Source organism: Ceratotherium simum, chromosome 17, assembly GCF_057802395.1.
Source record: "Ceratotherium simum simum isolate JZ-2026a chromosome 17, ASM5780239v1, whole genome shotgun sequence".
In the NCBI taxonomy this organism is placed as follows: Eukaryota; Metazoa; Chordata; class Mammalia; order Perissodactyla; family Rhinocerotidae; genus Ceratotherium; species Ceratotherium simum.
Genome location: NC_141916.1, coordinates 12,345,027 through 12,359,427, shown reverse-complemented (window position 1 = coordinate 12,359,427; position 14,401 = coordinate 12,345,027). Strand labels below are relative to the sequence as shown.

Sequence of the window (14,401 nt, the reverse complement as noted above, 5' to 3'; positions counted from 1 at the left end):
TTGCATTTCTACTAGATAAAAATCTACAAGTTAATATGTATCTTCACAAAGTCTGGGCCCTAATCAGTAGTAAATAGTAAGTCAAACGAAGAAACATCCCTCTAGATAATGAAATATACCTTGAATGAGCCTTTTAGACAATGTTCCAGAATGATATCAAAAGGATATGCAATCCTTATTTTGCCTTATCCTCAAGTTTTGGATAGTTTTCTTAGCACTGCTGTTGCACCTGGTCTTATGCCCCCTCCCCTCCCTAACACACTCAAATCTTGACAGTGAGAAATAGAGTACAGTAAAGCAGGAGAGAGAACCATTTGCAGTAGATTAAAGTTGAGGTCCTTTGAATATAATAATAATAATAGCAGTTAAGAATTTTCAGATGTTTACCGTGTGGTAGACATTAGTGCTTTATAGTCATAAACTCATTTCGTATTCCCAACAACCCTATCTTCATTTTACAGATGGTAAGACTGAGGCACGGAAAGGTAAAATGACTTGTCCAAGATCACACATAGCTATGGAGTGGCAGAATGGGATTTGAACAAAAGCAATTTGGCTCAGGTTGGCCTTCTATTAGGGGGCCAGGAGAGGGGCTGGGAATGGGGTGTCAGAGAAGAGAAATGTCTATAGATTTTTCATAAGAGGAATGGTGTTTGTCCAAAAAAAGATAAGTAATATCAAGGATTATTTTTAGTCCTCAAGGAATTCCAGCCAGAGCTCTGCACTTACACACTCTGCTATGTGGACATCGCTAAGCTTCTTTCCCAAAAAGACAGTAGTCTCTTTCTAGCTAGTGTCTGAGTCTTAGCTGGGAAAGAAGAGAGAAATGTGTTGGTATTGTGATGGCTACAGTTCCCTTATTTCTTGTAGGCACCTTTGGGGAATAGGTTTATAAGATAAGCATGACATTTTAAATTCATTTCTTCTTTGTTTTTATTAAGGTTTGAGTAGGAACAGTTGTCTTAGTGGGAGTGGAGAAAGGGCATGGATTCATCCAGATGTCTCAGTCTCTGTCCTATTCTAAATCCCTTACCCCAGATTATCACTTTGCATTTTCTTCTCCCTTAGATATGGCAAGATTGTCTCCACTAAGGCCATACTGGACAAGACCACAAACAAGTGCAAAGGTGAGAGAACAGCTGTCCTTGGTGATGGAGCAGCTGTGCATGAGGCCATCTCTTGCCTCTGTCCTTTACTGCTGCGAGTCCCTAGTATCACGTGGTTTTCACGTGATACTAAGGTGGTTTCACCTTAGTATCACTAAGGTTTTCAGGCTTAATCTTAAAAGACTAAGATATTTAGATTCTTTGGTGACCAGCTAGCTAGAGCTGAAAATGCTGTTTTTGGGGACCCAAGGTTAGAAGCCTGCACAGAGTGCCTTTGAGTCCCCTGGGCTTACTTTGGACCTCATGCTTCCCTGGATTGAATGGTGGATATGGGTAGCTGAGGTTATTTCTAGCAAAGCCTTGTAAATACCTTTTGGTGTGTGTGGGTGACTTGGTAGGTATTATTTTGTGAGGATGAATATTTTGTTGGGGTTTTGAGCAGTTCTAGGTGGGGATGCAAGAGTGGAAGGAGAGAAAGGGCTGTAGTTGGGGTGGGGAGAGACTTCTTCCAGCAGGTGGCTGGTTATCTGCAGTGGAGAGACTGTATTCCCTACTTGCCTAGCATTTCTAGGGTGTGGCTTGAAAAGACACAGGGGTTCTTTTAGAAGTGGGGGGGTGCATGTGGATTGTTAGAAGAGCCTATTTCCCAAAACCTCAGATTTCTTAAGGGGGAGGAAGAAGGGCAAGGACACCACAAGGACCTCATTGCCCTTGGCATTCTCAGCTGTGAAGCAGACCAAATTTCACAGGGTTTGAGGATAACCACCTGAAACCTTTTAATTTCTCTTTCTCCCTACCGCTTCTGTTGCTTGGATCATAACTCTTCCTCTGTCTCCTGAAAAGCCTGGGTCTCCTATCTCCCTTACACCGCCCACCTCCCAGTGATGCTGTTTCCCTGTTCCAGGCTATGGCTTTGTGGACTTTGATAGTCCTTCAGCAGCACAGAAGGCTGTGACAGCACTGAAAGCCAGCGGTGTGCAGGCACAGATGGCAAAGGTAAGGGCGCTCCCCCATGTCTGTTCCTTTGAGAGGTGTAGTTACCACCAAAGGTCCAGTTCCAAGGCTCCAGAGGGTTGAAGAACCATGAAGTTGATAGAAGACCTGTCTGCAGTAGTTTTTGACTCTATCTGGCCAAAGGCAGTCTGGGCCAGGGTCCCACTGAGCACTCTTGTCTGCTAGAGGAAGATGGTACTCAAATCTCAGCAGGTAGCTCTGTCAGCTCAGTTCCTCTCATCAAGTGTTATAAGCAGGCAAGAGGGTCAGGAGGCTTCTTCTCTTCCTCCTGCTGTTTCCTCATCTCCACCCTGGCCCCACTTCCCTACCAGACAGCTTGGGGTAGTTTTGCAACATTCTCTGAAGAAGCCAGTTGTGCAACTCAGAAGTTTAGAGCAATGCTCTCCACCTCCCAACACCGTTCTCTGTGTGTGAGGTGTTGGGGAGAGGGAGGCCACAGTAAGGAAGGAAACTGTCCCTCCTTCTCAGATCTGTCTGAGAACTAGAGGCTCTTCTCTCTCCTCTTCTCTTAGGTGGGATTGCCCCCTTGCCTCTCTGAAGTCATTGTGAATACTCTCTGTGGAGCTGATGGGGCAGGCCTGCCAGCTACCCTTTTCTGTAATGGTTAAAGAAAAAGGAAACCCTGAAGGGAAAGGCAGAAGAGGGATTAAGGTTGCTGGTGACCCACTGTCTAGGGCAGAGTGACTGCTTAAGTTCTTAAAAATACAGCTGTGGGAGGTTAACTGCCATTTTGCACATTCTGCCCACTGGAAGGGCTCTCCCACCTCTTCTTTCTGGAGAAAAGTCCTCTGACAGTGGAGTTTAGGAGCCTTCAGAGTTCCTGTGAGACTGGAGTTTTCAGGGCTCCATGGTGACCCAGTGAGCTACACATCTGGCCCTTAGTGCAGCCCCCAGCACGTTGCCTTCCCTTTCCCCTCGTCTCCTCTTCCTGCTTTCCCTCCACTGGAGAGTGAACAGCATTCCTACTCAGAGGAGTCTGCTGTGGCCGGAAGAGGGGGGAGGGGGGATTACTCAAAACAATCCAGCCGGGGAGCAAGGCAGTCCAAGAGAATCCAGCCCTGGGACAGGCTGTTGGCAGGCGGAGGGGAGTGCTGCTCTGCCTAGTTCTTAAAGAGACAGCCAAAGCTTCATCGATGACTTGTATTACGGGCTTGTACAGTACTGGAAATATTAAATCTGCTTTTTTTTTGCCTGGACTCAATATACAATCCATGGTAGTGGACCTAGTTGTTACAAATCGTTGTTAAGATTCTCTTTGTTCATGTGGCACCCTTCCTACTATCTCTTTCCTGAGATGTCATTTTGTGGATGAGGGCTGATGGTGGGAGAGGGATAAGAGATATAAGCTTTATTTTCTCACATTTATTTCCATAGCAACAGGAGCAGGACCCCACAAATTTGTACATATCAAACCTCCCACTGTCTATGGATGAGCAAGAACTGGAGGGGATGCTGAAGCCCTTTGGCCAGGTTATCTCCACTCGAATCCTTCGAGACACCAGTGGGACCAGCAGAGGGGTTGGCTTTGCAAGGTGAGAGATGCCAAGAATGGGAAATGATGAGGTTAATAAAGAATGTCACTTAGAAGGTCACCAAAAAATCTGTGCCCCCTCTCCCAAGGAACCAAACTATTGGCCAAAAGTACTTGACAGTAATCAAAATTTCATTTAATATAGGTCACAATACTCACAAGCCCGTTTGCCCCCAGTTCTTTATCCTTTCCCTACTACTTCCTGCTACGCTAGCCTTTGTTCCGTTGATCCAGACCCAACCAGAATAAAATAATTTGGTATATTCTTATAGTTTACTGAGTAGTTTCACATCCTATTATCTCATTTAATCTTTATAGCAACCCTGTGAAATAAATATTAATTCTCCATTGTATAGATAAGGAAACCAAAGTCTCCAATATGAGGTGATTTGCCCAAGGTCTCACAGGAGTGGGTGGTGGAGCACAGCCCTAATCCTTCTGGCGTCAAGATCAGTAGGATGAAGTGGAAGATTCGGTCTACTTTTTCAGATCTGTTCAGAGACTTGGATTCTAGAACCAACTCTGCCACTAACTGCCCCTGTGGTGTCAGACCTTTGGGAGCTTTAGTTCACTCTGAAGTGGAGGTTGCTTTAGATGAGGGGTTTTCTTCAGGTGTTCCCTAGAGCCGCGGAGTTCTCCAGGCGCCCTCTTCTGAGCTTAGGTGTCATTGTTGTAGCCTCCCCTAAGCCCACTTAAGAAATGGTTCTGCTTTTATTTACTTTAAGATTTTGTTTGAAAGGAGATTCTGTTGCTTTTTTAAAAAGTTTGAAATCTACTGGACTAAGTGATCTGAAGGTACCTTTGTGTTTTATAATGTCTTGTCTGGTCCAGGAACACTACCTTCCTGTGGAGTGTTTCAGGCCTTGGGAACAAGGAAGAAATGGGGCCTCTTCCCTAGCCAACTCTTTCTTGGTGGCACCACCTGCTGGCAATCCCAAGTATAATTAAGGGGGAGTTCCTAGGCTGTGGTCATCAAACTTTTTTTGCTCCCCTACTCTCTTAGAGCAGAGGTTCCCAAACTTTTTCAGTTCATGGCACCTTAGTTGTCTCAATAATTTTTTTCTCTATACCAAAAGAAATACTTACCAGGTCAATTTATTAAGTAATGAAATGGTCTAAACAACTCAAAACGTGTTTATGTCTTTGTAACGATTTTGTAGCTATTTGAAAAAATATATTGAAAGAGAAAATATTTTTATTTAATTCTTACATCGCGGGCCGGCCCCGTGGCTTAGTGGTTAAGTGCGTGCGCTCCGCTGCTGGCGGCCCGGTTTCGGAACCCCGGGCGCGCACCGACGCACCGCTTCTCCGGCCATGCTGAGGCCGCGTCCCACATACAGCAACTAGAAGGATGTGCAACTATGACATACAACTATCTACTGGGGCTTTGGGGGAAAAAATAAATAAATAAAATTATTAAAAAAAAAAAAATTCTTACATCGCTATACTTACTAATGGGATGTGCACTTGCTGGACACTGCACAACTTCTCAAACCTTGGACTCAGATTGGACACTTGCACCCTCATTTTCTCTTGTACATTGGTTTTCATAATTATGGTACTTGCTTTTGTCATAGCAACAGTTGAAAAACCAGCTTTGCAAAACTACGTTATCAGAAGGATTGTAGGGTGATCTAATGTTGAAATGGTGAGCTATTTAGAGTTGGTAGCCCATACAGTATCCACCAGGTGTTGCTGTATTTCCTCCCTGAGCTCACCACAGTGGCCCAGGGTGCCTCAGAGCCCAGTCTGGAAACTGTGGCTTTTAAGACTTGAAAAACTATGAAATCTCTTGCATGTTTCTGTGTTAATATGTACAAATTTTCTTCATACATTTAGATTCTGCAAAGTATAATTCCCGGAAAATTATAAATATTGACCCTTTAAATAAAACTGTCATATCATTTTTAAATATATCCAAATGAGATCTAGAGCATAGATGTCATAGCAGGGTTTTTTTGTGTGTGTGTGGAAGATTAGCCCTGAGCTAACATCCATGCTAATCCTCGTCTTTTTGCTGAGGAAGACCAGCTCTGGCTCTATTGCCAATCCTCCTCCTTTTTTTCCCCAAAGCCCCAGTAGATAGCTGTATGTCATAGTTCCACATCCTTCTAGTTGCTGTATGTGGGACGCAGCCTCAGCATGGCCAGAGAAGCAGTGCGTCGGTGCACGCCTGGGATCCGAACCCGGGCCGCCAGTAGCAGAGTACGCACACTTAACCGCTAAGCCACGGGGCCAGCCCCTCGTAGCAGTTTAATACACAAAATCATCCATGTCAAAAATACATGGGGCATTTCTTTTTTAATAGTCATACCTCTCATATCATTCTTACAGTGTTCCTTTTTTTCTTCTTGATCTTATATTTCCATTCAATTTCCCTACAGAATTGTATTCTAGTGTAAAATATTTTTATAGTTGAAAGTCTTTTTTTTTTTTTGGTGGGGAAGATCAGCCCTGAGCTAACATCTGTTGCTAATCCTCCTCTTTTTGCTGAGGAAGATTGGCCCTGAGCTGACATCTGTGCCCATCTTCCCCTACTTTATATGAGGGACGCTGCCACAGCATGGCTTGATAAGCAGTGCATATCTGAACCTGCAAATCCCAGGCCACCAAAGCGGAGTGTGCAAACATAACCACTACACCACTGGGCCAGCTCTGAAAGTCTTTTTGTGGATCATTCTGTCATACTTCACTGCAACAAAAATATGTAATTAATTTTTTTCCTGTGGCCGTGAGGGCTATATGTATTAACCCATAAGAATTATCTTTATAATTATTAGTTCACAGTTTCCTCAGACAGCATAAATATATTAAAATGTTGATACAAAATTATTTTATTTTATTTTTATTTTTTGTGAGGAAGATCAGCCCTGAGCTAACATCTGTCACTAATCCTCCTCTTTTTTGTTGAGGAAAATTGGCCCTGGGCTAACATCCGTGCCCATCTTCCTCTACTTTATATGGGATGCGGCCACAGCATGGCTTGACAAGCAGTGCGTCGGTGCGTGCCCAGGATCTGAACCTGCGAACCATGGGCCGCTGAGGTGGAGTGTGCACACTTAACTGCTGTGCCACCGGGCGGCCCAATACAAAATTATTTTATATAAAGTAAATTTTATTGGAAATGCTTCTGTGACATGGATAAGTTTTATTTTGTTTAGATTTTTCTAATTAGGTCATGTAGCCATCAGTGAATATGTTGACGGCTATAATAAGATGGGGTTTAATATCGGTTCTATTCCTGTTTTTTGTTTTCACTCTGAGAAACCTTGTTTACATAAATAAGTAAATGGGAATGGAGTTTTGTTAAAATAGGAATTCTTTGAATTCCTTCTGAATTATATGCCAAGAACCAGGGTGATCTGTTACCAAAACTGATTTTTTTATGTGTCAGTTGACAACTTGCTGCATCCTTCAGCTTTGTTGGAAGGAAAAATTGGTAACATCTGACTTAGAAAAAGATTTGTAACTCAGTCATCAAATGCCTCATGTTGAGTTTTGGGATGAGTGTGAAGTAAATTGAGAGGAGTGGTTGTGAGAGAGGACTTGAGCCTTGATCATTAAGTGATCATGAGCTCTCTTACAGGAAGATCAGTTTTAGGAAAGAGTTTATGAGGAAGTTGAGGTTCTGAAAGCCATTCTTTTAAAACTCTCCATGCCTGCTCACCCTTTGAAAGACTAAGGAGTGGGAGTAACCCAACTAAAGACTACCGCTCTAGGATACCTAATGTAGTTTCTCTTAAGGGTTCCGTTTGAGTCCTTGTTTTAGTGACCGCCTTCATAGGAATGGTTCATATTTTTAGTGGTTATTGGCATGGAAAATAGTCTAAGACTTACTTTAAATATGGAAAGAGAGGAAGATACCGTACCTTGTATTAAATAGGCCTTTATAATTTTTAGAACACATTTATATACATTATCTCATTTGGTCTGTAGAACCCTGTGTAGTAGGGTAGGGGGATATTATCTCTAAAGCAGAAATGAGGAATGGGTTCAAAGGGTTTTTATGCATGTCCTAACTCACAGAGCTTTGGGTGGTGAACTGGTGCTGGAATCTAGATTTTCTGATTCCTTACTCAGTCCTCTTTCCCCAACAAGATACTTTAACTCAGTAGTTCCCAACATTGTTTTTTCTATCACTATGGACCATAAACCCTGTCTTACTACTCTTTCCTCCTACAGATGCGTGAAATCTTAATGATGTTATCAGTAGCTAGTTAAACCTTGGTAGTTATAACCAGAAGCACAAAATAAATATTGGCATATTCTTAGCTTGTGCAGTTTTATCAGACTGAGAGAACAATTTCCATTAGGAATTTTGTAATAAAAACTAATGGTAACAGCCACTATTTATTGTATTCTTATTTATGAACCAGACACAATACTAGGCCCATCCATCAGTATCTTCTTTGGAATATTCATATCTTGAAGATCTCCATTAATCCTTTCAGGACCCCTACAGGAGCCAGTTAAGAGAACCTTCATTAGAAGCTGGGGTTGCCTCTTCTAGATTTGTGTGGAAGAAACTGTTTCTATAGTCACAACTTTTGGAGCATTTGTGGGGCTGGGAACTTAGAGCTTTCTCTTTGAATGTAGGGAGAGCATAGATCCTGGAGAAGCTAGAGCCTAACCCCTCTTGTGCTCCTTAGGATGGAGTCCACAGAGAAGTGTGAAGCCATCATCACCCACTTTAATGGAAAATATATTAAGACACCCCCTGGAGTACCAGGTGAGGCATCTGGGAATCAGGCTGAGAGGGCCACAGGTTGTTACTTCCAGTGAAGATTCTGGAGGAGTTTTGCATGAGTGTGAGTGGGCTAAGTGAGGTGGGACTCAGCTGCCTGTCTTCTTTCTCTCTTGGCAGCCCCATCTGATCCTTTGCTTTGCAAATTTGCTGATGGTGGTCCAAAGAAACGACAGAACCAAGGAAAATTTGTGCAAAATGGACGTGCCTGGCCAAGGAATGGAGACATGGTAAGAGGACCTCTGAGGATACAGGAGTACTAAGAACATTAAAGTGAAATGGAAATTACCATGGCCTGATTTCTGTGAGCTTAGTTGGCAAGCTTGAGAGCTACAGTATGTAACTGAGAGATGCTGGCTGCTTACCATGCTCTTCACTGTGGGTCTTGAGTGGGATTTTACAACCAGAAAAACTCTGGAGCTGTAGTGGGACATGTCCAGACTTCACTTTAATCAGTTGAGCCAAATACATCCCAGCCTTGACGTTCTGGACTTGCTCCTGTTTTCACCCAAGTGCTCACAATTTGAACACTGTGTTCTTTATTTATAGGGTGGTATGGCCTTGACCTATGACCCCACCACAGCTCTTCAGAACGGGTAAGCGTGTTTTATATAATCAGGCCACCTGAAAATGACAATAGCCTGTGTCCGGACACTCTGATATTTCATCTTGATTTTTTTTTCTTTAATTTTTTTGCTGAGGAAGATTCGCCCTAAGCCAACATCTCTTGCCCATCTTCCTCTTTTTGCTTGAGGAAGATTTGCCCTGAGCTAACATCTGTGCCAGTCCTCCTCCATTTTGCACGTGGGTCTCCACCACAGCATGGCTGCCGATGAGTGCTGTGGGTCCGCACCCAGGAACTGAACCCAGGCCGCCAAAGTAGAGCATGCCCAACTCAACCACTAGACCATGGGGCCGGCCCTCTTCTTGATTTTTAAACAGTAGTTAGTGGGAAGTTGCTGTGTCTATCAGTGAGGGCTCTTACCTTCTTGGTTTCCTGTGACTTTTTATTGATGAGTTTCCTTCCTACAGGTTTTACCCAGCTCCTTATAACATCACCTCCAACAGGATGCTTGCTCAGTCTGCACTCTCCCCATATATTCCATCTCCTGTGTCTTCATATCAGGTATGTGTATGCCCAAAAAAGAGTGTGCTAATTTTCCCTATCATAGTGTTTTAGATGAAGGAGTTTAGGCTGGAAACTACTTGTTGTTTTTGCTTTTTCCTTTATACATATTACACACAAATAATTTTATGTAAAAGCATAACCTGTGATCACATTATGTATATATAGACTGTTGTAGTAGCATCCTCTTACTCTCTGTCCACCACCTGATAAGTAAACCCATGTTAATTTCCTACTATTTTCCATATTTTTCTTCATGTGCATATACACATATGTATAGTGTTTTGAAAGTCATTGTTTATTTTACAAAAATTAGACCATGTTAAATATATTTTTTACATTTTACTCTTCTCACTTAAAAGTAAACCAGTGATTCTCAAAGTGTGGTCCCAGGACCAGCAATATCAGCATCATCTGGGAATTTTAGGAACACAAATTCTTGGACTCCATCCCAGATCTACTGAATTAGAAACTCTGGGGATGGGTCCTAGCAATCTAAGTTTTAACAGCCCCTTCAGGTGATTCTGCTGCAGGTAATGTTGAGATCCTGTGTTCTAACTATTTCTTTTTTTAATAAGTTGCATTATATTTCATGCTGCAGATATATAAGAATTCTCCAGCTATTCCCCAGTGAAGGGCATTCACTTGGATTTCAGTTCTTTTCTCGTCCAGATAATGCTCCAGTAAACATCCTTGTGCCTATATCCTTACATGCAAGTGCTTTTATTTCTGGGGGCTGGAGTCTGAGGAGTGGAATTGCTAGGTTGAATAATATATGACCTTTCAGTTTTACAGATGTTGCCAGATTGCTTTCCGCAAAGGCTGTGTCAATCACATATCCACTAGCAATGTATGAGAGTACGCAACTCCCTCCAGCTGTAGATGATATTGCTCTTTTTAAATTTTTCCTATCTTGATGGATATAAAGTGCAGTGTTACCTTAATTTGTGCTTCTCTGACTGCAGCTAAGTTTAAGCATTTTTTTTTAATGTCTGTTATATTTTGATTTGCTCTTTATACGCTTGGTCCATTTTTCTGTCTGGTTATTTTTTTTCTATCAACTTAAAAAACTATTTGTATATTATAAGTATTAATCCTCTGAATGTTATCTTTGTTACAAGTATTTTGTTCCAAATTTAACTTTTTTTATAATTTTATTTATTTATTTATTTCCCCCCAAAGCCCCAGTAGATAGTTGTATGTCATAGCTGCACATCCTTCTAGTTGCTGTATGTGGGACGCGGCCTCAGCATGGCTGGAGAAGCGGTACGTCGGCGCGTGCCCGGGATCCGAACCCGGGCCGCCAGCAGCAGAGCGCGCGCACTTAACCGCTAAGCCACGGGGCCGGCCCCAAAATTTAACTTTTGTCCATTGACTTTGTGGTCTTCAAACCAGCTATGCATCAGAATCACTTGGAGTGCTTATTAAGCCTAGGTTGCTGGGCACCTTAACAAGAATTTCTGATTCGGTAAGTCTAGGGTGGGAGGCAAGAATGTGTATTTTTAACAAGTTCCCAGATGCTGCTCCTGCTGCTACTGCTGCTGGTAAAGTTTAAAATTTATATAGAGTTAAATATGTCTGCTTTTTCACTCATAGCTTTTGACTTTCTTAATTAAAAAGCTCTTCCCAGGGGCCGGCCCGGTGGTGTAGTGGTTAAGTTTGCGCACTCTGCTTCTGCTGCCTGGGGTTCGCGGGTTCGGATCCCGGGCACAGACTTATGCACCACTCATCAAGCCATGCTGTGGTGGTGTCCCACATACAAAGTAGAGGAAGATGGGCACAGCTGTTAGCTCAGGGCCAATCTTCCTCAGCAAAAAGAGGAGGATTGGCAACGGATGTTAGCTCAGGGGCCAATCTTCTTCACCAAAAAAAAAAAAAAATCTCTCCAATCCCCATATTGCACATATGGTCTCTAAGATTTATTTCATTTTTTTACATTTAAGTGTGTAATCATCAGGAATTTATTTATTTATTTATTTATTTTTTGTGAGGAGATCAGCCCTGTGCTAACATCTGCCAATCCTCCTCTTTTATTTTTTGCTGAGGAAGACTGGCCCTGGGCTAACATCCATGCCCATCTTCCTCCACTTTATATGGGACGCCTGCCACACCATGGCTTGCCAGGCAGTGCATTGGTGCACGCCCGGGATCCGAACCGGCGAACCCCGGGCCGCCAGAGAGGAACGCGCGCACTTAACTGCTTGCGCCACCGGGCCGGCCCAGGAATTTCTTTTTGTATATGGCATAAGTTAGGGGTCCTTTTGTATTTTCTTTAACAATGTTAACCAGTTGTCCTAGCACCAGATTATTAAATAATCCATCCTTTCCCCAATTGAAATGCCACCTTTGTCATATAATAAATACTGGGATTTAGTTCTGTATTCTTTATTCTCTTCCAATGATATTGTGTCTCTTCCTATTCCAATAATGTATTGATTTGATCACATTGACTTTTGTAATATGTTCTAATATTTGATAAGACAAAGCCCTCTTCTCCACTCTTTCATATTTTTCTTTGCTATTTTTTGGCATTTATTCTTCTGTATTAAGTTTATTTTAATCTAATTTTTTAAAATTTGCAAGGATTTTAATAGGAATTACATTAAATCTATGTATTAAACAGAATTGACTTTTTAAAAAAGCATTAAGTCTTTTCACCCAAGGTATGGTATTTCTTTTCATGTTTTCAAATCTTTATGTCCTTCAGTAAGATTTTAGTTTTGTTTATGTAGGTCTAACACTTTTCTTGTTAAATATATTCCTAAGTTTCTGTAATTTTTATAAGCATTTCTATATGCTTATTGATACATGGAAGGAAAGCTGTTGACTTGTGTTCATCTCTCTTGTATACAGCTAAGTCACCAAATCCTCTTAGTACTACTAGAGTTTTTTTACTTGAATCTCTCAGGTTTTTTAGGTATTCAATTATATCATCAGTGCAAAATAAAGGTTTTCTCTTCCTTTCCATTTTATGGCAATTGTGTTCTTATCTAATTGCATTTGACCTTACTATAAGATAGGTTACTATAATTGCAGTGGTTTTAATATTTCTCTATTAGGTTAATATTAGTGGCTAGTTTTTGGTAATAGCCTTTAATATTTGTAAGTAGTTTCTTTGTAGTCTCTATTTGACTTTGTGATTTTTTTTTAAATAAATGGCTGCTGAATTTTCTCAAATGTCTTTTCAGCATCTAATATTACACTATGGTTTTTTCCTTCAGTTTTGACTTATATTTATACAGTTTCTGATCTTGAACAATCCTTACATTCATGGAATAAACCCTACTTGTGATTCATTTCTAGCTTCTCATTGCTAATTTTTTTTGTATTTTAAAATTGAGATATAATTCACATACCATAAAATTCTCTTTATTCTTTTAAAGTGTACAAGTCAGTAGTTTTTAGTATATTTACAAAGTTATGCAACTATCACCACTGTCTAATTCCAGAACATTTCATCACCTCAGAAAGAAACTCTGTACCCATTAGTAGTCATTCCCCATTTTCCCCTACCCCTAGGCAACCACACACTTTCTGTGTCTATAGATTTGCCTATTCTGGACAATTTCATATAAATGGAAGCACACAATATATGTCTTTTGTGTCTGGCTTCTTTCACTTAGCATGTTTTCAAGGTTTGTTCATGTTGTAGCATGTATCAGTACTTTCTTTTTTCATGATTGAATTATATTCCATTGTATGGATATACTACATTTTGTTATCCATTTATCAGTTGATGGCCATTTGAGTTGTTTCCACCTTTTGGCTATTATGAATAATACTGCTATGAACATTTGTGTACAATTATTGTGTGGACATGTTTTCATTTCTCTTGGCTATATACCTATGAGTGGAATTGCTGAGTTACATAGTACCTCTATGTTTAACTTTTTGAGGAACTGCCAAACTATTTTCTAAAGCCGTGGCACCATTTTACATTCCCTTCCACAGTGTATAACACTTGTTATTCTGTCCTTTTAATTATAGCCATCCTAGTGGGTGTGAAGTGGTATCTCATTGTGTTTTGATTTACATTTCCCTCGTGAGTAATGGTGTTGAGACTCTTTCATGTGCTTAGTGGCCATTTGTGTATCTTCTTAGAGAAATATCTATTCAAGTTCCTTGCCCGTTTTTAAATTGTGTTATTTGTTGAGGTGTAAGAGTTGCTAATCTTTTTTAAAGAGTTAATGTTTCTATTTTCTGAGAGGGCACTTCCACTTTTTCTGAGTTTTGCTGAACATTGTCGGAACATTGGGTGAAACATAGTTTCTAGACAATTAACGTTTTTGTTTTTGTTTGCATTAGAGAGTAACTCAGACATCTCCTCTACAAGTACCTAACCCGTCTTGGATGCATCACCAGTCATACCTCATGCAGCCTTCAGTGAGTGTTCAGAAGTGGGCAAAAGCCAAAGAGGCAATTTGATGTAAAGAAAAACAACGGGATTTGATGACAGGAGATGTGGGTGTGAGTTTTGGCCCAGTCTCTTACGCAGCCCAGGTGTATGACCTTAAATTCTGTGAGTTTGTTGTTCTGAGAGAAGGATCCCTCCAGACTGATGGGCAGAGTGCCTATTCCTGTTGCATAGTTGGGTTACTGCTCACCTATCATTTCCAAGGATTTTGAAATGTCTGTCGTGGTAGCTATGAATCACTGCTTCAGGCAGCCTCACAGGATGCTGCCAACTAACCCTGTCCTTTGTTGCTTCCTCTAGGGTTCAGTTCTGACGCCAGGGATGGATCACCCCATTTCTCTCCAGCCTGCCTCCATGATGGGACCTCTTACCCAGCAATTGGGCCACCTCTCCCTCAGCAGCACAGGCACGGTAAAGCAGGATATTTTTGATTATCAACTCCTACCGAGGAAGGAATACCTTTGTA

At 41.4% G+C, this 14,401-nt stretch overlaps 1 protein-coding gene across 5 annotated transcripts in view; it reads left to right on the top strand.

Moving 5' to 3' along the window:
• RBMS2 (RNA binding motif single stranded interacting protein 2) overlaps positions 1–14,401 on the top strand; it is an 82,567-nt gene that overhangs the window by 66,550 nt on the left and 1,616 nt on the right. For all 5 annotated transcript variants that reach the window (XM_087442195.1, XM_014786622.2, XM_087442196.1 and 2 more), the window contains 9 exons: positions 1,069–1,127; positions 2,011–2,102; positions 3,495–3,652; positions 8,301–8,380; positions 8,516–8,625; positions 8,945–8,991; positions 9,428–9,521; positions 13,827–13,904; positions 14,236–14,346. In XM_087442195.1, coding sequence (XP_087298321.1) covers positions 1,069–1,127; positions 2,011–2,102; positions 3,495–3,652; positions 8,301–8,380; positions 8,516–8,625; positions 8,945–8,991; positions 9,428–9,521; positions 13,827–13,904; positions 14,236–14,346 — 829 coding nt within the window. The remainder of the gene's footprint in view (positions 1–1,068; positions 1,128–2,010; positions 2,103–3,494; positions 3,653–8,300; positions 8,381–8,515; positions 8,626–8,944; positions 8,992–9,427; positions 9,522–13,826; positions 13,905–14,235; positions 14,347–14,401) is intronic.